This window comes from Podarcis tiliguerta (assembly GCF_965153285.1).
Source record: "Podarcis tiliguerta genome assembly, chromosome: 3".
Taxonomy (NCBI): domain Eukaryota; kingdom Metazoa; phylum Chordata; class Lepidosauria; order Squamata; family Lacertidae; genus Podarcis; species Podarcis tiliguerta.
The window spans coordinates 16,247,654-16,275,122 of NC_139536.1; the positions used below are offsets into that span (position 1 = coordinate 16,247,654).

The 27,469-nt window shown below is 45.5% G+C and overlaps 1 protein-coding gene across 6 annotated transcripts; it reads left to right on the forward strand.

The window, feature by feature from the left end:
* The first annotated feature begins 27 nt into the window (after positions 1-27).
* Positions 28-27,454, forward strand: TMEM178A (transmembrane protein 178A). 6 transcript variants are annotated; one of them, XM_083433210.1, is made up of 4 exons: positions 28-176; positions 24,498-24,611; positions 25,246-25,383; positions 27,000-27,454. In XM_083433210.1, exons 3-4 carry the CDS (start codon positions 25,278-25,280, stop codon positions 27,239-27,241), a joined length of 348 nt encoding a protein of 115 aa, XP_083289336.1. In that variant the 5' UTR covers positions 28-176; positions 24,498-24,611; positions 25,246-25,277; the 3' UTR covers positions 27,242-27,454. The 6 variants fall into 6 exon arrangements, with proteins under 6 accessions (XP_083289336.1, XP_083289333.1, XP_083289335.1 ...); XM_083433207.1 differs by having other exon boundaries at positions 119-157; XM_083433209.1 differs by lacking the exon at positions 28-176 and adding an exon at positions 6,158-6,617.
* The last annotated feature ends 15 nt before the right edge of the window (positions 27,455-27,469 follow it).

Here is a 27,469-nt window from a genome sequence, read left to right on the forward strand (position 1 = left end):
AGGCTCGCGGCCCCGCCCAGCACGCTCGGAGGGGCGGGGCTTAGCTAACGGCAGCTGTTAACGGCTGCGCGCCACAGTGCGAGCTTGAGCTTGCAGGGAGAGGCTGTTAGGTTTATGCCTCCATTCGGGAAGGTGGCAAGAAGACGCAGTTGTGCAGGCAGTGGGAGTTTCAGCAGGTATTTATTGATTTGCAGGTTTTGCTCTGTTTTAGCTTGATTCTGGCTTCAATGTGATGTTATTACAGTATTATTATTATTAATTAAATCTGTACGCCGCCCTTCATGCGATGCTCTCGGGGTGGTCCACAGCAGTGTTTCCCAACCTTGGGCCTCCAGCTGTTTTCGAACTACAATTCCCATCATCCCTGACCACTGGTCTTGCTAGCTGAGGATTATGGGAGTTGTAGTCCAAAAACAGCTGGAGGCCCAAGGTTGGGAAATGCTGGTCCACAGCATAAAGATGCAGAATAACATTATTATTAAATTTGTATGCCGACCTTCATCCGTAGATCTTGGGGCAACATAATATCACAAGATAAAAAAAACCACAAAATACATAATAAATATAAGAACAACCAATAAATCCCCCCCTCCCACACCACATTTAAAAGGGCATCAGATGTCAAATCAGCCCATGGCCTGGTTGAAGAGGAATGTTTTCACCTGGCGGATAAAGGTGTATAATGAAGGCACTGGGTGAGCCTCCCTGGGGAGAGCATTCCACAAACGGGGAGCCACTGAAGAAAAGGCCCGTTCACATGTTGCCACTTTCTGAACTTCTCCTGGAGGAGGCACATGAAGAAGGGCCGCAGAGGATGATCTCAGCGTCCAGGTAAGTTCTTAGAGAATAAAAATATGTAATAAAAACAAGAACAAAAGCAAAACAAACCAATAAATGACCGCTCCCCCCCCCCCCCGTATGTGTATGCACGGCCGGCCCACTCATGAGGCAGGTGAGGCAACCGCCTCAGGCAGCCAGATCCATGGGGGCAGCAAATCCCAATGTCAATCTTTTATAGAATCGTAAAGTTGGAAGGAACCCTGAGGGCCATCTAGTCCAACCCACTGCAATGCAGAAATCTCAGCCACCTCACACATGACAAATCGCCATTCAACCTCTGCTTAAAAACCTCCAAGGGAGGAGAGTCCACCACCTCTAATGGGAGTCTGTTCCACTGTCAAACAACTCTTACTGTCAGGAAATTATTTCTGGTGTTTAGTCAGAATCTCCTTGTTACTTGAAGCCATTGGTTTGGGTCCTACCCTTTGGAGCAGGAGGGGGAAGAACAAGTTTGCTCCATCCTACATGTGATAGTCCTTTGGCTATCTCCTTTAGCTGTTTACCTTTGTTCCTGATGTAGATCCTGTTAGAATTCCTGCTCTGTGATTGCAGTCATGGGATTATTGTCTTTCACATGACGGTATATGTTTTGACTCCACAGAGTGGGAAGTGACGGAGACAGGATGTTTGTGTTACTGTGTTCCGTGAAGTGGGAGTATTGTCCTTTGTTCTTTCTCTTTGCTGTCTGATGCTAGAGAAAGAGGGAGCCATGTTGCAGTGCTCTGTGTGTGTTTATATGTAAATAAAGTAGATTAGCCAAAATGCTGAGTTGCTGAGGTCTGTTACGCAAACTGCGAACACTCTGCAGATCCCTAAGTGTGCTGATGTCTGTTGGTATCAGTTGCTGTGATGTTCGGGCAGAAGAAAGCTTTTGAAGCTCCCGAACAATCGACCAGGAGGGAAAGAACATGCCAGTCGGACATGTGTCTCTGCCAGGGTCCCACTTGAGTGTAGGACGAGCTCCTGACAGATCCTCCCTCACCTGGCACCCCCTTCTTCCCTAGTGGGTAGGGGGACACCATCTTGGGGTCTGCCTTATGTGCCAAAATGTTTTGGGTTGGCCGTGTGTGTGTGTGTTACTTTTTGTAACTCAGATCAACACTGCACCAACCTGGTGTTCTCCCTATATTTCAAACTGCAGCTCCCGTGAGCCCCAGCCAGTTATGGCCTGATAGTAGTTGTATTTTGTGATATATGGCGAACACCATGTTGGTGCAGTGGTAAATGTTGAAGTGCAGGTATTTATTATGATAGCTTCCATGGACAGTCTATTGCCAAACTCCCAAAGAAATGAAGGTGGGTGTGTTGATCCATTATATATCCCCAAAGAGCAGCAAGTCAGTTGACAATAATACAATCATGTTTTGGCGAAGGCTGATGTAGTGGTTATCATTATGAGCTTTGCCTGGAGAGACCTGGGTTAATATACCTAATCAGCCATGAAGTTCAGTTCACTATGTGACATTGGGCCAGTCACTGTTTGAGCCAACCTACACAGCAGAGGGAGCATGTGCCAAATCAGACCTGTCCTCCAATTTCCCAAGCTTAGCGTCACTGGCAAGTACTGTTCCAGTAGATAACATCATCACGCCTGCTATGAAAATAAAAATAAAAATACCGGAGCTGCATTTTTGCTCCATTAATGCTGCATTGCTGCACTTAAGCTTCTGTGCTTCTTTATGTATATATCCAATAATTTGGTCCTGCCTATATTACTGAATGTACTTTGCTTAATATAGTCTTTTGATGTAATTTGTGCTTTTGCTTCATATCACTTATTGCCTTGGTGACTTAGATGAACTTTTTTTGTTTTTGTTTTGGCCAGTTAATTTTTATTGATTTTTAAAAAATTTAACAAATTAATTCAAATTTAATACAGTACAATTTTAAAAGTTGACTTCCCACCCATCCTCCACATTGTGTCCTTGTTTTCCCCTTCTTGCTGCATTATAGCACATGCTCTTATCTACTTCACAATCTGTTGCTTATAACACTGGTCAACAACAAAAATCACATTGGTTTTGCTCAATCAGGTCAAGTTTTTGAGCTATGGCCACATGTCATTTTTTTACGTTTTTGTTCACATGTACGCTTGGGTGGAGCATTTTAGAAGATGTTGGTGGAGGTAAAATGCCATGTCGAATAATTGTTTTGATTGGAAATGATTATTTTAATGACAATAAGTATTCAGGTCCGATAGTTCTGGGTGATTATGTCGAAAAGGGAACAGTTTGAAGTCATAAAACCTCGAAATCTTCCATAAATTGGTGCGGCAAAGCATAAAGTTGGGGGATCAAAACTAAGTTAATCCTGATCTTCTATCAGCACGTCGTCCTGTAGCTCATTGTGATGAAATTCCAGTGCCTATCTTCAGAGAACTTCCTGACATTAGTGACGAAGATGTCTCCAGTGTTGAAGGACATGAAGAAGAAGAAGTGGTTCTTGAAAATGATGCTCCACATCCATTTTCCCAAAAGGAGTTGAATGATCTAGTTCGCAACCTCAGCTTGTCAAAGGACTCTGCCGAACTGCTGGCATCCAGATTGAAGGAAAAAAACCTCCTCTCTGACAGTGCTCGCATCAGCTACTTCCGCAACAGGCATCAAGAATACCTCCGTTTTTTCTCAGAAGAGAAGGACTTGGTGTACTGTGCAGATATTGCGCAGCTTCTGCTCAAGCTTGGAGTACCACAGTACGAACCCAAAGATTGGAGACTGTTCATTGACAGCAGCAAGCGATCACTTAAATGTGTTCTGCTACACAACGGCAACCAGTTTGCCTCTATACCCCTGGCTCACTCGAGTACCCTGAAGGAGAACTATGAAGCGGTGAAGTATGTTATGGAGAAAACTGGTTATGATCAGCATAAGTGGTGTATTTGTGTTGACCTGAAGATGGTGAACTTTTTGTTGGGACAACAGTCTGGCTTCACCAAGTACCCATGTTTTCTGTGCATGTGGGATAGTAGGGACCGTGCTCAGCATTACACGAAGAAGGACTGGCCTGTGCGGAAGGAGTTGGTGCCTTGCAAAAAAAGGAACGTCATCAACGACCCTCTGGTGGACAGAGACAGAATACTCTTCCCACCGCTGCACATCAAGCTCGGCTTAATCAAGCAGTTCACCAAGGCTCTGGACAAGGATGGTGACTGCTTCACATACTTGTGCCAGGCTTTTCCAAGCTTGACCATGGAGAAGTTGAAAACTGGCATCTTTGACGGTCCTCAGATCCGTCAGCTCATCAGAGATCCAGAGTTCGGAAACTCAATGAACGAAGTAGAACTGGAAGCGTGGAAGGCATTTGTTCTGGAAGAATTTTCTTGGCAACAATAAGGCCAGAAACTATGCAGAACTTGTCAACAACATGCTGACTGCTTTCAGAAACCTGGGCTGCAACATGAGCGTCAAGATGCACTACCTATTTTCACATATGGACCGGTTTCCTGAGAACCTGGGTTCAATGAGTGACGAGCAGGGGGAGAGATTCCATCAAGACATGAAAGAGATGGAGACCGGGTATTAGGGTCGCTGGGACGCAGTCATGATGGCTGACTACTGTTGGACTCTGAAGAGAGACCTCCCTGCCACTGAGCATTCCAGGAGTTCCAAGAAACGGAAGTTCAAGCCCTGAAGTTTGAAAAATGGTGAAGCAACATGCAATTTACATGTACTTACCTTTATCAATGCCCACCATTCAGTTTACAGTAAAACCTGACCTGATGGAGAGAAACGGATGCCATTTCCTGATTCAGCAGTGCAAAAATACCCTAAATCAGTTGTAGAAATCTAGACAACATTCAAAAAGTAAAAAATTGTTGCCCAGTGTAATAGTTTATCATTTTAACATTAACTATTATTATAGGGAGATTTTTAATGTTCGATGTTTTATTGTGCTTTTAATATTCTGTTGGGAGCCACCCAGCCAGATGGGCAGGGTATACCGTAAATAACTTACAGTATTATTATTATTGGGCAGGAGTTCTCACAATGTGAAAGCGGAAGTTGCTCCAATAGGGCAAATGGGGCACTGCTCGAACAGTTTCTGTCTGCCCTCAGTCGGTCCCCAGCTACCTGCCTTCTATCAGTCCAGAGAATGACCTTGCCTGACAGCTTCTTCCTCTGCTGTTGCCCTTGTAGAATTCAGCAGGGAGGAGGAGAATGGAGACAGAACTAGGATTAGTTGGCTCTGTCTGTCATTGGCTCTGGCGCCACCTGCTGCTGGCCTCCCTGCCTTCTGCCCTAACTAGTCCCAGTTGGCACCAGCCACCATGGTGTTGAGGTACACAACTCTAAGGTTTGCTTTTTGTTTTAGTTGCTCCTGTATAACTCTTTTGTTTTTGGCTTTTCTTTCTCTAAAAAACATGGGATGTGGGTGGCGCTTTGGGTTAAACCACAGAACCTAGGACTTGCAGATCAGAAGGATCAGAAGGTTGGCGGTTTGAATCCCCGCGGAAGGGTGAGCTCCCATTGCTCGGTCCCTGCTCCTGCCAACCTAGCAGTTCAAAAGCACCTCAAAGTGCAAGTAGATAAATAGGTACCGCTCTGGCAGGAAGGTAAACGGCGTTTCCGTGCGCTGCTCTTGTTTGCCAGAAGCGGCTTAGTCATGCTGGCCACATGACCCAGAAGCTGTACGCTGGCTCCCCCGGCCAATAAAGCCAGATGAGCGCTGCAACTCCAGAGTCGGTCACGACTGGACCTAATGGTCAGGGGTCCCTTTACTTCTCTAAAAGACTAAAGAGAGTGAAGCTGAGCTCCTTCTTTCATAGGAACACAAGAAGAGCCAGCTGGATCAAGCCAGTGGCTGATCTAAAAGACCAGCAGGCCGGGCAAAAAGCAGTTGGAAAGAAGTTGGGAAATGCACATGACCACTCCATGCGGCCTTTAAGCCCCGAGTGCGAAATCCACGAGGCCATTCCCTTGCCCTGCGGAGAGAGGTGCGCCCTTTCCCTTCTCCGTTGGCGGCAGCGCCGCCGTCCCCTTCGCGCGTCTCCTTGCACTTCGTCGCCGTCCAGTCCAGGCGGCGGCGGCGCTGCTGCTGCTCCCCCTGGTGCCCGCCGGCTGCAGCTGCAAGTGCCCGCGCTGTCCTTTGTGCAGCTCGGCCCGCCCGCCCGCGGGGAGCGGACGAGACGCGCGGGACGGACGCCCCCCGCCCAGTCCGCCTGCCTGCCTGCCCGCCCAGTCCGCCGCGTGCCGGGGCTGTGCGCGCGTGCTCCGGGGATGCTCCCGCCCGGACGCCGGTGGCCGCGCTGCTGCTGCTGTCGCCGCCGCGATGTGCGGGGGCTCTGACGCCAGGCGGCGCGTCCTCTGAAGGGGGCCCGCGCGCGGGGCGAGCCATGAGGGGCGGCCGGGGGCGAGGGCTGGTGGGCGCGCTCAGCCTGTGCCTCAGCCTGTGCTCCTTGGCGCTGCTCGTCACGGCCATCTTCAGCGACCACTGGTACGAGACCGACCCCCGTCGCCACCGGGAGAGCTGCGAGAGCCGCGCCGGCAGCGCCCACTCGCCCGAGCAGCGGCGACGCCTCCTGCCGCTGCCGCACTTGCCCTTGCGAGGCGCCAAGCGGCGGCTCCCTCGAGGCGGAGGTGGAGGAGGAGGAGGAGGCGCAGCTCCGGCTCCCGCGCCCACCGGCGACTTCCCGCCGCTGGAGAACTGGAGGGCCCTGGTGGGGCTCGGGGTGCTGCAGTCGCCCTGCGGCCGCCCGCTCTTCGCCACTTACGCCGGCCTCTGGAGGAGATGCTACTTCCTGGGCGTCGACAGGGACCTCGACAGCTTGGTGGAGAGAGGTAAGGCGGCCAGGCGGGTCGCCCCCAGCTCGCGCCCTCCCCACTTTCCCCAACACTGAGTGCCCCCCATCACAGGGTCACCATGCACGACCCCCTTCTCATTTCTTCACTGGCTTCCCTTGCCTCTGGCACACACCTTCTTTGTCCCCCAAGCCAAAGCCGTCCGTTCGCCCTGTCATCCCCAAAACATCATCCCTGCACCCCTTTATAATACCTCCGTGCAGAGTTAATACACCAATATCCTCTCCTTGCGGTTGATTTTGGGGACCCCTTCGCTCCCCCAGTTTGGAGGAATCAAGCGTGTTCCTGAGCGTACGCACCGACACTTGGTTTTGCACACAGCCCTAGTAACATCTCTAGGCAAAGTCACTTATTGGGTGCACAACATCGCTTAATACTGCATTGCCTCTTATTGCCTCTTTGTTATTGCCCAGACCGAGTCTTCCTCTTCCATTCCAGCATTGTCTTCTGTCATTCCTTGCGCTCCTCACTTCTGGTTATTGGCTTTATTCTCTCTGCTGCACCTTCCTCACGCGATGCTGTCCCGTAACTCTCTTGCATATTCCTGCTTCCTATCCTTTCTCCTCTTTCTCTCGTGGAGCACATAGCAAGAAGGACGTCAGGAGAACCGCTCAATTCATTAGGAACCAGTGGTGTGCATCGGTGATGGAAAGCATGGCCGAGTGACTGTGGACTTGGAGAGTACATATCCTTAAGTAGCCATGATCTTTCCATCATTTCTCAGTTAATGGAATGCATGGACCACACAACCACAGCACATGGTTCATCTGTAATGTGCTTCTCCATCAATCTCCCTGTGTGCCAGGATAGTGGCACTATGCACTTTAGCACTCCAGACCCTGTTCCTCCTTATCATTCACACATTGCTCTCTCTTGCCCTCCACCAGTGCTTCATGTGTTCCTCGGCACAGAACCGTTGATAATGCCTTGTGAAGCCCCCATTTGCCATATCATGACTCCTAGTTATTATGTCTCCATGCCCCATTCTCTGTCATTATGTTCTAAAGAACCACAGATCAAGCCTTGAACGCATGTATGGTAGCAGTGTGTGTCTTTCCCCCACAAAATGCAAGCAGCCATCCAGTGGTACCATTCATCTTATTGCATCTCTACACACCGTGCAGGTTCTTTCTCACTCCCTGTGAATCCCCTTTTCTTCCTGAAAAGGCTCTGCAGCCACTGCACTCTCCTCTTTAATACAAAGGCACTGTGACCTTCCCTTCACAATAAATGGATACTGTTCAATGTCCTGGCATGCAGAAGCAACATTCACTTCCCCACCAAGCACACAGAAACCACAGACCACCTTTCTATCGAGGTATTAGATAGGCCTCTTAGTCCAAGAAACTAACATTTTGACCTTTTTGTACTTATTCCTCCAGGAGGCAAAACTTAAATCTGCTTTCTGTTAGGTGTTTAGCAGACCCATTATGCGATTCACCCAGATACTGGACACCTAATAGTGTTGGGTTGCAAAAGGTTCTCCCCCCAACACCCCCCCCCCTCAGTTTTATGAGCTTCTATTTTTGGATGTAAATTATTATCAACAACAGTCAAAAAAGAGGGGGGGAGAGAGCAGAGTATTTAAACGTGGCCAAAATGTTAGTTTTGCCAGCACAATCACTCTGTGATTTCTTCTTCACTGTCTTCACTGCCCACCTTCAAATTATGCTTAAGCCCGAAATATAATCCCTCCTTATCCTCTTCTCTGCTGCTGTAGGTTTTGCTGTTCCCAGCCGCCTTTTGTCCTCCTCCCCAAATGACAAGCCCATGTGAGCAAGAGAGGGATGTTCTGATCTGTGTAAATCTTAAATATTGGTGAGTTAGCGCTCCAAAAGTGGAAAGTTCCAGTGTCACATTAGTTTTAGAATCAGCTTACATCTTTCTGTCACAACACTGCAGGGGAGGGGAACCTTTTTAAGGCCAAGAAACACATCTCCTTATGGGAACCTTCTGGGTGCCACATGCCATTGGTGGTGGGTGGGGCCATAAGCGAAAGTGGGAGGGGCAATGACTTTATACAACTGGCTAGTTTTACACATCTTCACACAGGCAAGCAAGAGGCATTAACAGAGCTCAAGGACACATTCCAGTCAGGCAGAAATGCTCAATGAATATGCAAAGTAGAACTGGTGAGGAGGGGGCATGGCTGAGAAGGGGCTGTGGTCTGGAGAGAGTCCTAAGGGCCACATAGAGATGACAGGAGGACTGCTTTTGCCCCTGGGGCTGAAGTCACCACCCCTGCTATATTTATTTGTTTGAAAGTGCTGTTTTCATGCTGCATTTATTTGTTAGTAGAGCCTTTACCAACCTGGTGGCCACTTGTTTTGGGCAACAATGCCTGTGAGCCCGTCTGCTGATTTGGTCTGAGGGGAGTTGTAGTCCAAAATGTTTGGTTGGGGAAGCATCAGGTTGGCAAATGCTGATTTAGTATGTGGCATGCTCTGCTTTTATTAAGTTTGAATTGTGCAAAACTCCCAGTTTCAGACTGTACTTAATGGACATACTGTAGTACTGTTTCTAATTAGTTTATCTTGCCGCACACTCCCTCTTAGGAATGACCTGTTTCATGCAAACCCATGTTTGGAACCACTTGGGGAGCAAAGTAGCTTGTGCAGGGAGGGCTGTGCTAGTTAAAGGTAGATAAGAGGTGGACAGGGAAGGGGTCAAGCACACTCTCCTCTGGCTTCTTCTTTCCAAACCCACTTCCTGTTGTGCTTTTTTTCTTGCATGTGTCTAAGCGTTTTAAGGCAGGGGAAACCCAGCATGTTGCTAGACTACAACTTCCATAACAACCAAACATTGGCCATGCTGACTGGAACTGATGGGAGCTGTATGGAGTACAATGACTTCTGGAGGTTCAACCCCCCCTCCCCCCAATACTATATAGAGAGAAAGAAACGTAAAGGCACAAAAGAAGATGTCATGTTCTGGGATAGCTCAGTTGGTAGAACACATGACTCTTGACCTCAGGGTTGTGGGTTTGAGCCCCACATTGGCCAAATGATTCCTGTGCTGCAGGGGGGTTGGACTAGATGACCCTCATGATCTTTCCCAACTCTACAATTCTATGATTCTTGACACAGTATACTTTACGTGACAGGGACTGCAACATTCTTTTGAAAAAGGACAAAGAATCAGAGTGAAATTGGTAGGAGTAGTAGCAAGAGGAAGACCTTTAGCTCAGTGGCAGAGCATCTGCTGTGCATGCAGAAATTCCCAGATTCAGTCTCTGGCATCTCAAAGTAGGGATAGGAAAAAGATCCCCCCCCCCATGCCTGAAACTCTGGAGAACCCTTGGCAGTTAGTGTAGATAATATTTAGCTAGATGGGTCAATGGTCTGATTTGACATAGGGCAGCTTCCTATAGAGATACAATTACAGTGGTACCTCGGGTTAAGTACTTAATTCGTTCCAGAGGTCCGTTCTTAACCTGAAACTGTTCTTAAGCTGAAGCACCACTTTAGCTAATGGGGCCTCCCGCTGCTGCCACGCCACTGGAGCACAATTTCTGTTCTCATCCTGAACCAAAGTTCTTAACCTGAGGTAATATTTCTGGGTTAGCGGAGTCTGTAACCTGAAGCATATGTAACTTGAAGCGTATGTAACCCGAGGTACCACTGTATCTTAGTAGTTTAACGGTCAATCCCTCTTCACCGGGAACTCTGGAGTAGGAGCTCTGTACGGGGAATAGAGGTCTCCTAACAACTCTCAGTTTGACCAAACTGCGGGAGGCAGTGGAAGACAGGAGTGCCTGACGTGCTCTGGTCCATGGGGTCACGAAGAGTCGGACACGACTAATCAACAACAACAACAAACAACTCTCAGCACTCTTTACAGACTACAGTTCCCAGAATTCTTCAAGGGAAGCCATGACTGCTTAAACTGATATAATAGCACTTTAAATGTATGGTGTGAGCGTGACCTAGGTTGGTGGCTATCACAGCGTCTTGTGGTAGAAAATCCCACAATTTAACTGTGTGTACGGTGTAAAGAAGTCCTTCCTTCCAGAATGCGCCACTAGTGTGCAACAGCATTTTGGATCAGGAGCTAGCCACAAAGTAGTATTATGCCTGCAGCTGTGGAGAATCACTTACGTGCAGTAGATCTGCCAGGAAAATGGCATAGCCTCCTCCAAAGCTTCATACAGGGAAGGAAAGCAGAATGGAGCCAAACTCCGGGGCTGATACTTCATAGCACAATTTCTTGAATTGGCTGAGACATTGTTGCTAGCCCAGCGGTGACTAAAAGCTGGCTCAAATGCTAAAATAAAGCAAAAATGACTTGCTGTCAGGAAAACATCAAGCATACAATTGAGATACAAGGGTCAAGCTGACCCAGGAAATTTATACTCCTCCCGGAGCAGAGTCAGCAACATAAAGAAAAGCCATCTGAAAAAAGAGTATATTTTTCTTTTATTTTTGACAAAATAATTTGTATTTTTGTACTGAGCCTCTTGGAAAATCAAGTTTCTTTTGATATACATAGTTACAGTGTTTATTCCAGTAAATAATAAATGGTGCCCACTGATCCATCAATGATACTGATATAAAGTACCATCAGCACCATTTTTCTCCTTGAAATATCAGTCAGTTTGTCCATTTCCGTATTCTCCAAAGCTTTTGTCAGATATTCTGTCATTGATGGTATAGTTTTCAGCCTTCCAGTGCCTGGCAAAAACAATCCTGGCAGTAACCAACCAGTCTGAGATGAGAAATCTTACAGCACTTGGATATCTTATAAGCTAAACAATTAAATGACAGTAAATTCTGATTATGGGGGTTGCTTATTTTTACTTATTTATTTGCAAAAAAACCCAAAAACATGTACTACCAATGTTAAGAAAACATCATGACAATGAATAGCATAAAATGAACATTAGAATTCCATTCATAAAACAGAAGATCAAATTAATCCATCAGCATAGCTGGATCACCCCTCAGGGGAAGCATGGGTGAAAAGATGGGAGTTTTAAGATGAGTTTTAGTCCTGTAGATGCCTGCCTGATGTTTATTGAGGCACACTCCAAACTCTGAAGGGCAGGTGACACCACACATAGTCCTAGATAACTAAGACAAACCTCGAGAGCATACATCACTAATAAGACAATCTCTCCTGAACATCAAAGTTCCTGGACAGTGGTATACAAAGCAAGGCATTCAGATTTAGATACAGTGACTGAACTGGAGGCCCCTCGACTGACTTCAAGTCCAGTGTTGGACCATTTCAATCGGATACTCCCTACTGATGTGGATAGATTCCTCCAAGTTGGTAGGCCCACCACCTGCCTCCTTGATCCGTGCCCGTCTTGGCTGATTAGGGAGTGTCCAGATGTTGCGCGGACCCCCCCTGGTTGAAATTATCAATTTGTCCCTTGACACGGGGACATTCCCAGGGGAACTGAAGGAAGCAGTGGTGTGTCCACTCTTAAAGAAAACTTCATTAGATCCCTTAGGCCTATCCAATTACCGCCCAGTTTCAAATCTTCCATACCTGGGTAAGGTAATTGAGAGAGCGGTTGCTGAACAGCTTGGTAGGTTTCTGGAGGAAACATCGGCATTAGATCCATTTCAGTCTGGTTTCCGTCCTGGTCTTTGGACGGAGACGGCTCTGGTTGCCCTAACAGATGATCTCCGTAGACAACTGGATCGAGGCGGGTCAGGACTGCTGATCCTTTTAGATTTGTTTGACATGGTCGATCATGATCTTCTGGACCACCGCCTCGCAGACGTGGGGATACAGGGCATAGCCCATAACTGGTTGTGCTCTTTTATCTCTGGTCGGGGACAGAGGGTGGCACTAGGGAGGGAAATGTCGCGCCACTCCTTGGTGTGTGGAGTGCCGCAGGGCGCAATTCTCTCCCCGATGCTTTTTAACATCTTTATGCGCCCCCTTGCCCAGATTATCCGGAGCTTTGGGCTGGGCTGTCACCAATATGCTGATGACACTCAGCTCTATCTGCTGATGGATGGCCACACCGACTTGGCCCCTTACACACTGACCAGATGCTTGGAAGCTGTGGCTGGATGGTTTCGTGGGAGCCGATTGAAACTAAATCCTTCGAAGACAGAGGTCCTATGGCTAGGTCGGGATGGCATGGGGATGAGGGACCAACTCCCTTCTCTTGCGGGGGCCCAATTAGTGCCATCGCCTTCCGTTAAGAGTTTGGGTGTAATCCTTGACACCTCCCTTCCCATGGAGGCACAAGTTACAGCAACAGCCAAGGCGACATTTTTCCACCTTCACCGCATCAAGCAGTTGGTCCCTTACCTTTCCCGCCCTGACCTGGCCACAGTGATCCATGCGACGGTCATCTCCAGGCTTGACTACTGTAATTTGCTCTACGCGGGGCTGCCCTTGAAGCTGTCCCAGAAACTCCAGCGGGTACAGAATGCTACAGCGAGGCTCCTCACGGGGTCTCTGCCATGGGAGCATATTCACCCAGTGCTTTTCAAGCTGCACTGGCTCCCGGTGGAGTACAGGGTCAGATTTAAGGTGCTGCTTTTGACCTTTAAAGCCCTTCACGGCCTAGGACCCTCGTACCTACGGGACCGCCTCTCCTGGTATGCCCCATGGAGAGCCTCAAGGTCCATAAATAACAACACCCTAGTGGTCCCAGGCCCTAAGGAAGTTAGATTGGCTTCAACCAGAGCCAGGGCCCTTTCAACTCTGGCTCCGGTCTGGTGGAATGCTCTGCCTCATGAGACCAGGGCCCTGCAGGATCTGATTTCTTTCCACAGGGCCTGTAAGACAGAGTTGTTCCGCCTGGCCTTTGGCTTGGAGCCAATTTGATTCCCTCCCTCCCTCTCTTTCTTTTTTTCTTTTCCTTCTCCTCCTGCAATGAGGCTACATTTTAATGTTCCATTATTTTAATGTTGTATTTTATTTTTGTTTTTAAGTTGTAATCATTCATCTTGTTTTTATTATTGCTTGTAAGCTGCTCTGAGCCCAGCCTTGGCTGGGGTGGGCGGGGTATAAATAAAAAATTATTATTATTATTATTCCAAGAGGTAACTTGGTCCCAAGTTGTTCAAGACCGTAATCATGGCCTGGTAGCATATTGGCAGCCAGTGCAGTAGTGTTAATTGGGCACCCACTCCAACAGCTTTGCTGTGGTATATTCTGAATTAGCTTTAGATGTACTTCTCTTGTGTGCACTATGAGATCAAGAGGAGGTTTCAAGCTTATGTACTTCTTCCGCTCTTCTCAGCATGCATAGAGCTGGGCACTCCAATTGAGTAATCCTGTTTATTTCAACATGGGATCCCCATCCCTGATCTTTTTATGTTTTAATGTTTCAATATTTTAATGTATTTTAATTTTGTTTTGAAGTTGTAATCATTCAACTTGTTTTTATTATTGCTTGTAAGCCGCCCTGAGCCTGGCCTTGGCTGGGGAGGGCGGGGTATAAAAATTATTATTATTATTATTATTATTATTATTATTATTATTATAGCAAAAGGGGAGTGAGGAATGGAGCAGCAAAACAGGTTGTGAGCCCAAATACCTTTTCTCCCTATCAGACTTTTGTTTGCCCCCCTCTGTGGGCTAGTTCAAGACCTACTTGGTAATCAAAGCCTCTATATCAAAGTTATCCTTTAATTTCAGTGGGTGTGTTCTGAGTAAAACTTAGTTGAATGCCATCCTGGGTTGCTGTATCTTCTGACTCCAATGTTCTGTTGCTGTACTCTTATTTTTGAATTAAATAACAAAACTAAAATAAAAGGAAGTTTCATTGCACTAGCTGGACATCTGCTCTGATATCCTATATCCTAACTGTTCTGATATCCTATATTGAGGTTCTAAGGCTTCCCTTTTTGCTACTTCGTTATATACCTTGTTGTCTAGTATAACTACTATTCTTCATGGAAGAGAATCTTACTCTGCTATGAGTGATCGCCATATATGACCACTATTACTCCTGTTTTCAATATTGAAAGAGATGCACATACCCCCATTAATAGTGCTCTCTTTCCCCCTCTGGGAACAAATAGAAAGCCTAGTCAGTAGGCATTAATGTCATCGCCTGGTTGTCCACTCTGGAGTGTGACATTTTGCTTACAAGTGCAAATGAGGTCCCTCTAAGACAGTCAAGTTTGGGAAATGGAGGTTTACAAGGTGGTTAAGTAGTTAAGGTTGTGGGCTGCACTGCTAGCTCACTAGGCGAGTGAGAAAAGGGCAAGATAATTCTATCAACAGCACAATTACTTTTTGAAAAGAGCAAAAAAGGCGGGGGATGTTTAATGCAGTTTCATTTAAGGAGCTTACTCACAGCTACCCATTAAACTTCACAGCTGACTACGGTTTGAAATCAGTATTCCCTGCATCCAGCTCAATGCTTTCGCCTAGGCATCAGCAATTGGAGATCCCAGGGTCTCCAATTCACATGTTTGTGTTGCCCCCTTTCCCCCATCCCCTACAACTGCCAAACCAAAGTTAAAAGAAATGTTGTGAATGGTTACTGTCCCTGTGATTTGCTGGGACACCTAGAAAGCCTGTTTAAACTTTGGAAAAAAAAAATCCCAAACACTTCAAAATAGCTCCCTTCCCCTGAGTTTCAATGAACATCTTAGCTGTAGTGGTGCCAATGCAGGCACTCTTTGGACCACTTTGCTTAGAATAGCTCACTCTGAGGAAGGACATTGCCCATCCAATCCTCAGAGGAAGGCAGGAAGGAGTTGGAGGGGACGGCAGAGAAAACTGCCAGCAAATGGGGGGGGGGACAAGAAGGGAGGAGTGGAGAAGAATAATTGGGAGAGGGGGTGCCAGGAGGGAAGTGTGGGGTGTGGTGGGAAAATCTCTTGAGGTGACCAAGTCCAAAACCTCTGGGGAGCTCCACTTTGAGGAAGGCTGGTGTATAAATACATAAAGAATGTAAAATACTTTACCCTGCTAAGCAATGTGCAACACAGTCTTACAGAAAGAACACAAGAAGAGCTTGCTGGATCAGGCCAAAGGCCCATTTACTCCAGCAATCTGTTCTCACAGTGGCCAACCAGATGCCTGTGGGAAATTTGCAAGCAGGACCCAAGTGCAAGAGCACTCTCTCCTGTGATTTCCAGAAACTGCAGTTCAAACACATAAAGCCTCTGTGGAGTCAGAGCATAGCCATTGTGACTAGTAGCCCCTGATAGCTTTTACCTTGTAGAGTTGGAAGGGAAACCAAGGGCCATCTAGTCCAACCCCCTGCAATGCTGGAGTCGCAGCTAGAGCATCTCTGACAGATGGCCATCCAACCTCTGCTTAGAGCCATCCAAGTTGGTGGCCATAGTGGGAGTGAATTCCATAGTTTTAACTATACACTGTGTAATTCCTAAATGGTGAGGGAGTGAGCTCTCCTGGGATCCCTGCTGATAGTTCAACTCAAGGGTGTTATAGGTGGCAGTGTGTCCCAGGAGCACAAAGGCCAGATCAGAGCTCGAGACTGATATTTGGTGGTTCCATTTGGGTTCAACTTTTCCTCTTCCATTGTTCTTCTCACATCATGCTAAGGAACAGCCTGCAACCATAATGCTCATTTTTAAAAATTCAGTAATAAAACTAGGCAATGAGCTTGTAGGTATCACTGAGATGTGTTGCTGGGTTTCAAAAGAAAATCATTATGGTTGCTGGCTTTCTTTTACTAAGGCATGTGGCATGTTATAGCAGCTGAGGCACAAGACAACAATCTTCTTAATGAAATGTTTCAGTGCAGTTGCTCTGAAAATGCAAACATGCATTCACTAGATTGTCTTGAGAATTGGGTTATAAATTGTGTTAATTGTGCTGTGCAAACAGAAATGGTGGGATTTTTGTCAGCCTCAGTCAAGGGATGTACTTCCCTATTAGTAGCAAAGTGTAAAAATAGATATTGCTTTAAGTGCTTTCATGATCATAATCGGCAGAATCATTATGACATTTCACTGCTTGTTTCTCTAGGGAGAACATTTAATATTTATATCCAGCTACACCGTACAGCAGAAGAAAATATCTTCTTTGCAATAGATGCTAGGGCTTCTTGGGCTTCTCCTACTAATGATTCTTCCATGCCTCTGATAATACCCCAAATATTGCACATGTTGTAGCAATTACTCTTCACAGCAAGGAATGCCCAGAATGTTACTTGATGGAAATCAGCATTTCTTCAGGCTTAGTCTTTCTATTGGACAATGGGGATATGCATCCCAGGCACTAGTAGCCAACTTGTGTTGCTATATTTGGTAACTAATCATCAGCCATGACAGGCCCTTGGCTGGTTCTAATGAAGATAAATTAGTGCATTGCCACTTCTAGGTTCAATGGACTGCTACTAATGTATTCAAAGGATTTTTTGTTGTTGATGTTCATACTTGTAGCAATGAACTCAGACGGAAAGTGAACGATTCCCCTTTGACTTTTAGCTAGGGATCAGGGAAACAAAGCTATCCTTCAAAATCTGTACTACTCAATATTTTGTGATGCAGTTCTCCAACAACAAAGTTGTATTAAAAAGCTTCTATTAAAGTGTCCAGTAAAATGCATAAAAAACACTAAATTTAGGTACCACGAACTAAACATAAAATCTGAAGCTATCAAAAGTGTTTGTGATGCCTTTCTTTTAATTCTGCAAACAACATTTCTTCCCTTGCTCTTACTTAGTTTTACAAGTACAGCCGAAACATCTTCAGCTTCTTCACCTCACCCTTAGTCTCTACAGCTCTTTTTGCTCCGTACAGTGGTGCCTTGCAAGATGAAGTTAATTCGTTCTGCGAGTTTTTTTGTCTTGTGAATTTTTCGTCTTGCGAAGCACGGTTTCCCATAGGAAGCCCATAGGGAAATTCGTCTTGCGAAGCAACTCAAAAAACAAAAAACTCTTTCGTCTTGCGAGTTTTTCGTCTCGCGAGGTACCACTGTATTTAGTCCAGAACCTCAGGCTTGCTTGCTTGTCTTTTTGAGACATTCCAGCATTATTTAACTTTTCACCTCTCTGACTCAGTGGGCTCTTTCTTTCCATGCAAGGGAGTTATGCCACAGTTGGCATGTAACAAAGAATTGCAAGGTTTTATCCCTTGGATGCAAATCTGCTTGTTCCAGTTTCTTAGTTGGAAAGAAACTGTGCCAATTAAGTTACTGAGCACTTTGGTCCAGCAGACTTCGCAGAGAGCTTTCAGCATTTATGCAAAAAATGGTCTGAAGGACATGCTTCTGTGCGATAGCGGAATGGAAAGTACACATTGTGCAAATGAACCAGATCCTCATCTTGCAAAGTGGAGAGAGCGGTGCAATCGTTGTAGGGCTGTGTGTGTGTTTAGAACACCATCCAGCTATGGTGAGGCATTGCCATATCATGCACCAGGAGCAACTCTAGAAGGCATATGTGCTGCCACCACAAGGCCTCTGGGAGAGCCCAGAGGAACGGTAAGTGCCATGCACTGCAGCAAGGTACATAACATGTTCCTTCAGGAAGTTGTGTGTCCACAGATGAAAGCACTGTCAGGCAGGGTTAGAAATATGCCAGTCTAGAAGAAAAGCTGGGGAAATAGAAGGGTTGAAGAAAACTGTTCTCCAGCTTCCACATTTTTTTCACACAGCCCCCTGCTCCAAAGAAAAATATTGATAATTGAATAGTTTCAAGCCCAAAATAATTTTAAAGAGATTTTAAATACGACTTTCCCCCTTCAGATTTCTATAGTAGAATATGTCTAATATTAAGCACAGCCTTTTAAAGAATTGGAATGATTAAAAAGTAATAACTTTGCATAAAAAACATACCCAAATAGCTTCTTGTCAGTTTCTCCCCCCCTCCCTTATGTCCACATCTTCACCTTACCAAAAGTAAATATCATACCACTTTAAATAGTTATGGCTTCCTACAAATCAGCCTGGGAACTGTTGTTCATTAACGGTGCTGAGAGTTGTTAGGAGACCCCCATACTCCACTCACAGAGCGACAATTCCCAGAGTGGCTTAACAGGCGATGCCTCTTCCCAATGAACTCTTGCTCCTTGCTCCCGCCCCAGTTCAGAGTTCAAACTCAGCTGGCAACCCAGTCTCCAATTAAGATCTCAGTGCGACTTGTGCTTTAGGTCTCATGTACTTGGCTACCCCCATGGCTCAGTGCTGCCACAGATTTGGGGCTCGTTCTAGCTGGCTGACCAATTATCCACCCCTGACAGTTACTGCCAAACTCAGTGTCATTTTTTTGAGACTCTTCCTGGAATGTTTTTCAAGCAAGACTGAAGAGGTTGCTTGAACAAACCCCCATACTGAATAAAATGATTTGGGGGACCAGTTATTCCTGTTTAATAAAAAGGAAGGTGCACTCTTCAATTGTCTCTTGAGGCAGACAGATGCCAGCAAGGAGGCATAATCAATAACCCACAGATATTGGATAGTCAGGCTGATGGGTCTCTAGTTGCAGAGGTTTACTTGCCACCCCTGATGGCATGGAGATAGCCTGAGCAGAATGCAAATATGGACATTCTGATGTCATACATGATGTCATAAACAAGTTATGCTCAAAAGTCTTGGCAGAGTGAGAGGCAGTTAACAGTCAACCCACATCTGAACTCTGTCAAGATGGATCATCATGGCAGGTGATGAATATATATTGGGGCTATATTCAATTTATTATAGGGGAAGTGTTTGGGAATGAAGAGGCCTTTTGACACCCCTCCACACACTGCCAGTAACATTATTTGGTGAGCCAACAACTTCCACATGCGAAATGGCAAAGAAGCCTGGAACACAGTCTAGACATACTGGACTTTTCAAAAGGATTTTAAGGTATTCTGAATTATAAAAATGCTATAAATGGATGAAAGGAAGTGGGGATTGGAGGTGAGTTTATTCACAAGAGAGGTTATCAAATAACTTTGGATATATTGGATCAAATATATTATAAACTTCTGGAAACAGGCTTTCAGGCCAGCCACACACAGCTCTTAAATCAGGCATAGGGCATGAAAGCAACAATAAAATTTGCTGGAGTCTTGCATTGATGGCTCTCTAGTAACAGGGATTTATTACTGTCCAATGCTGTTGGCATGGAGATAGCTTGAGCTGAATGCAAACATAACATTCTGCTGTCATGAATGATGTCACAAACAGCTTAAGCTCAAAATTCTTGGCAGGTGAGAGTGAGTTAACAGACCAAATCTGAATTCTGGCAAGATTCTGGATCTTTGTTAACAGGTGATAAATTTATTGGAGGGAGAATTGTCCATTAATTTTTATTGGGGAAGAGTTTGGGAATGTTTTGTAGATTGGGTTGTCAGTTCTTAACCTACCAACAAGTTTAGGTCAGTCAATACACCTTGCCTATCTAAACATCTACCTTATAACTGCCTATTTGTGTTGTTTCTTGTGGAAGCCATAACAGTTGTTAAAGGTAAAGGTACCCCTGATCATTAGGTCTAGTCGTGGCCGACTCTGGGGTTGCGGCGCTCATCTCGCTCTATGGGCCGAGGGAGCTGGCGTTTGTCCGCAGACAGCTTCCTGGTCATGTGGCCAGCATAACTAAGCAGCTTCTGGCGAACCAGAGCAGCGCACGGAAACGCCGTTTACCTTCCCGCTGGAGTGGTACCTATTTATCTACTTGCACTTTGACGTGCTTTTGAACTGCTAGGTTGGCAGGAGCTGGGACTGAGCAACAGGAGCTCACCCCGTCGCGGGGATTCGAACCATCGACCTTCTGATCGGCAAGCCCTACACTCTGTGGTTTAACCCACAGCGCCACCCAAGCCCCAGTTGTTTTTAAAATAACAGTTGTTAGGCGACCCCTATTCCCCTCACAGAACTATGATTCCCAGAGTTCCCTGGGAAGAAGGACTGATTGTTTGGCCACTCAGAATATCTTAGCTCTGTGAGGGGACTAGGGGTCTCATCTCAGCACCATTATCTAACTACAGTTCCCAGGATTCTTTGGGGGAAGCCATGACATTAGAATGTTACAATAATGCTTTCAATGCATAGTGTTGACATTTTCTTAGTCCTTGACTGTTTATTTCTTGTTTATGGAACACTGTCATCTCATCTGACTGGTAGCAGCTCTCCTAAGGCTTCAGGCAAGGATCTTTCCACAGCTGTCTACCTGAATTCCTTTTAACTGGAAAAACCGGGAATTAATCATGGTGCTTTCAGCATATAAGGCCTGTTCTTGGTGAACAATAGCTAACTCCCCCCCCCCCAACTCTATATTTTGGGCATTGTCAGAATTAGCATTTAAAAGTAGAATAAATAGGTAATGAAATTATGTGATCTAGCTGCACTTCCTGGCTTTGTGTGAGGGTGCTTAAGTAAACTTGGAAAAAAGGGGTTTCCAGATGACCTTTTTATTGAACATTCATCTTGATTTGCTTGTAGGGAGATTAGATGATGTTTGCTATTTAATAAGCATGCATTCTGATTTGTTTATGAGGTTAGATGGTGTGGCACAAAAGCAAGTGTTATCCCACACTCTCCCGTGCATCTCCCCATCACCTCCCTTATCACAGAATGTTCCCCATTTTGGAGGAAGTGGATTTCTTGCCCAGAGCATCCCAAATAACTACAATTGCACAACCCACATTTTCTGGTATGTAACTGAATCCCACCCCAAAATAGTGACTGCCTGGAAGCACCCAAAAAGTCCTGAATGGGCTGATCTTTTTCTTCCCTCTCCTTCCTAGAGTTGTTGTGACAAAACCTGCAGAGCTTTCTTGAGGGACAAAATTGACACTATTGATTTAAGCCGTTCTTCCATCTCCATTTTATTGTCATACTTCCAGTCTACTCCTTCTTTTCACTAGAGTCTTCCCATTCAGGTTTTCCTGCATTACCTGTGAGGTCTGTCCTCACCCCTACACAATCCTGACAATCTCATATTTCATATTTTAAAATTCTAAGGAAATAGTCTAGCCAAGAAGCAAGCATTTTCAAGCCCATGATTTTCAGTGGGAGAAAATAGAACACATAAATTTAGTTCTTTTGTTGAAGTCAATTGTCCTAATCCATCTTGGGAGTTCTTTTACACTGAGAAGAAACCAGCCTTCCACTTGCACAGTGAATAATAATGCATTAATCAGCATGCCTCTCTCCATCTGAATTACAGTCCTCATGTGGGCCCTACTGAACAGGCTTGGTGCATTTTTTAAATAGTTAAGGATGAGAATCTGCATCTGGGATTGTGAAGTGCCAATACAGTAGTTGCCTGCAATGTAAGTTGAATCAGGGCCAATAGGTCTTTTTAGTTTTCATAGTTGCAGAGCTCTGGTTGAAAATTTAAGGGCATAGGGCTGGAAACAATGCTGCAAGTAGCAAGAAGCTTAAATGACCTGTGTTGCACAATATACATGTCACAAACCTGGACCTTGCAATAATAATCTGAGGGCCTTCTTTGTGTGCCTCCACGAGGGGTCTGGAGGGTGGCAACACAAGAATGGGCCTTTTCTGTGGTGGCTCCCCATTTGTGGTATGCTCTTTGAGGGAGGCTTGCCTGGCATCTGCATCTAAAGATTTGCAATGAAGACGCAAGGCAAAAACATTCCTCTCCTCCCAGGCCTTTGGCTAATTAAACCATCTATGGCCTATGGCCTTTTAAACTGTGCATGTGTGTGGGTTTTTGTTTCGTTTATTATGTTATGTATTTTTGTGTTTTTAATACTGTAAATTGCACTGTTATCCTTGTATATATAAATTTAACAAACAAATCCCATGTTTGCAAGAACACCCCAGCATGAGGCTCTAGATTAATTAGGTAGAGGATCTGGTAAAAGTTGGCCACAAAGTACAGTGGTGCCTCGCAAGACGAAAAGAATCCGTTCCGGGAGTCTTTTCGTCTTGCGGTTTTTTTGTCTTGCGAAGCAAGCCCATTGACGGAGTAGCGCTATTAGCGCTATTGGCTAAAAAAGGGCTAAAAACAGCTTTTCTTAGGGGGGGGGTTAGCGGTTTTGCTGCTAAAATGCCTTTAGCAGCTTAGCGATTCAGAATAAGGGGTTTTGGAGCAAAAAAAATTTTTGATTTTTTTCGTCATTTTTCGTCTTCCGAAGCAAGCCCATAGGGAAATTCGTCCTGCGAAGCGCCTCTGCAGACGGAAAACCCTTTCGTCTTGCGGGTTTTCCGTCTTGCGAGGCATTCGTCTTGCGGGGCACCACTGTACTTATAAAGTTGTTTTGAGTGACTATTGCAGCTCGCTTCTGATATGCAGCAGGCTCCAAACTCCCTGTATGAGCACCTTGTGCAGAAGTATTACCAAATTTGCTTCCAGGGCTAGTTAATGGTCAAGGGTGATTTGAAATTTGCTCAGTCAAAATAAGAAATAATATTTTTACCCTATGTCTCAATAAAGATCTGAGATTATGTCTGCCAACCATCAAATCTTTCACTGACCCACTGGTTGGCAAAATGCAAGCTTATTTCCTGTTATCACTGACACTTTGCAAAATGGACCTATCATGAATAAAACTATTTAAAATATTCATAGTTCATTTTATCTAACATTGCATGTGTAAACCGTATGTTCTTAGAATAAATCTTTGTAGCTTATGCAGCAATATCCTGCAATCAGATGGTGTTCTTACATTCCCACAAACAAAACTGTGAATAACTTAGTAAGTACTATAAATATTTCAGCAAATTCCATTTTAATATGGGCATTAAGTAAATGTTTGCTTGGGCGCCTCCAGGAAAATAGGCAAACTTGCAGTTAAAATGCATGAAACCGACAGCTGCTGAAGATCTAACATCCAAAATTCAAGTGGCAATAAAATTAATCATAGCAAGGGAATTTGGACTTGTGGGCCCACCATACCAAAGAGGCTGGGAACCACTGTTCTATTTCACTGTATTATTTCCTCAGTTTGTAAAGCGGGATGCGGTAAGGGGCATCTTGGAGTCTAGATGTATTGCAAAATGATCAGGGGACCAGAATGATCACACTTCTCTCTGCCCCAAGCAGAGGAGTAATTAGGGGTGTTGGGCACACTGGGTGTCACACCGTGGGGGGTGGCACTTACTGTGGGGCCTGCAATACGCCCTAGCCACGCATCTCTCCTGCGAGTGACGTAGTGGCTCGGGTGCCTGCTGGCTCCGTGCTGCCCGAAACGGTAGTGTGGGGCTTTGCATCTGCTCACCACCTCCCCCTCAGCCGCCCTACAGCTGACAGAGAGGTGGCAGGCAGACTACATACAAGCTTTGCGCTGCCTGAAATGGCAACATGGGGCTTGTGTCTGCCTGCCACCTCCCCCTCAGCCGCCCTATAGCTGGGGGGGAGGCAGCGGGCAGACCCCTTGGAAGCATCACGCAGCGTGCCCTGCCCCGGCTCCCCCACTGTGTGTGGCTCGCCCTGGGCACAGAGCACGGGTGCCACCCTGGGCACCCAAGCGGCTTGGTACGCCACTAGCCCCAAGTCAAATTTGACATGGGCCACAGCAAGGGGTATTGTGTAAGCTGCTTCCAGGGCTGCAGGGGAATCCTGTCAGCAAAAAGTAATGACTATCCATGCCAGAAATCTGATTTGGACTGTCACCCCCTACACTGTGAAAGAAAAATCTTGCACCCAAGGGAAATATAACGTACAGCTTCATTGCAGAAAGGATCAGTGTGCTAGTATGAGAGAGGCAGAGAACTGTCCTCTTCTACAGAGAGTTGTTTTTATTAAAGGGGTTAACTGGCCTCGTCTGAAGACTTGAGTCCTTCCACAAAGGATCCTTTTTGTTGCACAAGACCCTCCCCTTCCACCAATGAAAGGAAAAGGATTTTTGTGTGGTGAGGAATTGGCCTCCTTTGAACCCAGTTCTTCCAAGTGGCTTGCCTTTTGCTTGCATATTATTAACAGCAGATTCCTCACTACTGAAGAGCTTCGCTTATTCATCCTCGTTAAATGGAATTTGTTAAGCATTTCTGCCCTTCCCTTTCGTAAAGGTATCACTCAGAGATGTACGGCAATCAAGTACCACTTCGCTCCACCAATACGCTTACGCAACATCCCGTTCAATTTAACCAAGACCATCCAACAAGATGAATGGCATCTGTTACGTAAGTAGTTAGGTTTTCATGATGCTAGCTGTTGTTATTTACCCATTATAACATCCCCCCCCCCCATGACAGTCCAGGTCAGGAAACTGTGCATCATCTTGCAAAACCAGCCAGCTTTTGTTATCAAGCCCAGCAGCAATAGAAAAGGATTGAAAAGGCCTCAGGAAATTTCTCCTCTGATCCATACCCAATAGCCTACGCAAAGGAAAGAACCTCTTTACTTCTAGAAATGCATCACTGCACAGTTTCGTCAACTTTGATTGTATTATTATTTTTTAAAAGGGAGCGGGAGAAGACAAGGGACAGGCACGATGGATTGACACTTTTTAGGGCAGCAGTGGTAAAGAGAGATCAATGATAACTACTTTTACGCCACAAATGGAGATCTGTAGTTCAAAGGGGAGAAAAGACCACCAAACAGATGGATATTGTTCCCAATGCATTTCCAGGAAAGAGTTTTGCCTACTCAATGCCCTCCAGAGGTTTCGGGCTACAGCTCCCATCAGTTTTGCTGGCTGGGACTGATGAGGAGTTGTAGTTCAAAACATGGAGGAAACCCGGTTTGCCAAGGCTGAATTTTAACTTGTGTTACTGATGCATATTTAACCTCGTCCTCTCTCACTTCTGGAAACAGATCTAAGAAGAATCACAGCAGGATTTCTTGGGATGGCAGCAGCTGTTCTTCTCTGTGGGTGCATCGTAACTACAGTCAGTTTCTTTTGGGAGGAAAGCCTCACACAGCACGTTGCCGGCCTCCTTTTCCTTATGTCAGGTACTGCCTGCTATATCCTTATGTGTGTCAGGTTTTACTCCCATCTGTTGAAGAGTTGTACCACATAATCTGGCCAATGAGTGTTCACATTTTGGGCAGGTCAGCACTGCTAATGTAAACGGGTTTGATTGCTTCCCTCTTCCTTATCTGATAATCTTAATTCTACTAGGGAAACTAGGGATCTTTAATAGAATTTGTGGTTTCCATACAAATTTGTAGTACTGGGGGAGAGAGGTGAAACCACAGAAATATGCTGGAAGTAGAGAAATTAACCAAAAGGTACAATGGTCAGGGCACTGGAAAAGATAAAGACTGCCTTTAAAAAGTGTATTTTTCTATACACACTTTAGCAAACATACATCCACATATGTGTGTGTTGAGCAATTGTATTTTCCAGTAAATTCCCTGCAACATTTTGAAGTTTCACATTCCTCTCCTTGGTGTTGCTGTGTGTGTGTGTGTGTGCCACTATGTATTTAGGAAGCTTCCCTAATTGAAGGTGGTGGTGGTGGGGACTGAACCTCCACACCTAACCTAAGACCAAAGGAACACACCAGAGTCGCTTATTCTGTAAACAGACCTAAACAGGAAGCACAATTCCTGTGGAAGAGCTAAAATAAAGAGGGTTATGGTGCCTTAAAAACATAGGAAGAGCCCTGCTGGATCAGACCAAGGGCCCATCTTGTTCAGCATCTTGTTCTCACAGTGGGTGTCCATGGAAAGCCCACAATCAGGATCTGAGTGCAGCAGGACTTGTGATTCCCAAACACAGGTACTCAAAGACATACTGTTTCTGACAGTGGAGATAGAACACAGCCATGAATTTGCCTTTAAAGAATTCACAGATTTATTATGCTGCAAGCTTTTGTGAATCAGAGTCCACAAAAACTTATGGTAAATCTGTGAAGCCTTGAAGGTACCCTAAGCCATTTGTTTTCATGCTGCTAGACACTAATGCCTCTACACCTCTGGAAGTTGTGGGGTGGGATGTATGATCCTCTTTTACACACTGCTAGTGCTTCTAGATGACATGGGAAGCTGTGCTTACCTTGTGATGCTTGCTAACGCCTTAGACCTGGAAAAAGTAAAATCTCCCAGCATTTCCTTCTTGAAAAACAGTCATAATATTTCTCATCTATTGCCCACTCTCCTCCTACTTAAAAAAAATCTTATTCAGGCAGAATCTAAAATGACATTTTGAGGGGGTGGAAGCTTCTTAGTGTTGCAAATTACTGAAAGCCAAAAGAATGGAAAGACCATAGAAGGGTTTGTTTTGTCTACTCTGCCCATGTCTCTTTACAGAGCAGGGCTGCGAAAACTTTTTAAGCTGCTGGGCCTGATATTTATCTCCCTCCACCCCCGCAGCTCATCTGGTCACCCTAATAATTGCACTTAATAATTATTCAAATTCTGATGACGGGCTAAGTACATGGAACATGCTCACCATCACTCTTGTAACAAAACAATGCCTGTTGACTTCTGGTTTCAAAATTGTGTATCTTTCATTTGCCTTGCATGTCTCTTGATGATTTTATCCTGGGCTGTTTTGAGCTGTAAGTAATTGCTGATTGTGCACATTTGGTAACCATGACATTGTGATTTTGTCTCCTTTGCAGGCATCTTTTGCACTATTTCTCTCTGCACTTATGCAGCAAGTGTCTCCTATGACCTAAACCGCTTACCCAAATTTATCTATGGTCTTCCTGATGACGTGGAACATGGATACAGCTGGTCTATATTCTGTGCTTGGTGCAGCTTAGGACTCATCGTAGCAGCAGGATGTCTTTGCACCACTTATCCACTCATTAGCAGGACAAAGATTAGCCATCTAAAGTCTACCAGAGACTCTTCTGTATGACTGCTTATCAGGGGATAATCCCTCCCCTTGAAAGGCAACAGGTGAAGAGTAGTCTTCAAGGATTTATAAGGGAGCTAAATTCATAATTCCAAGCACAAATGAAAACAAAACCCTGTCCCTTAAATACCAAACATTGTGTCTTACTAGCCAGGAAATACAGAGGATTTCTTCTCTACCTTCAGGGTGGCTGAAATAAAACGTTCAGACAACTGAGTTCTTGTGGAACTG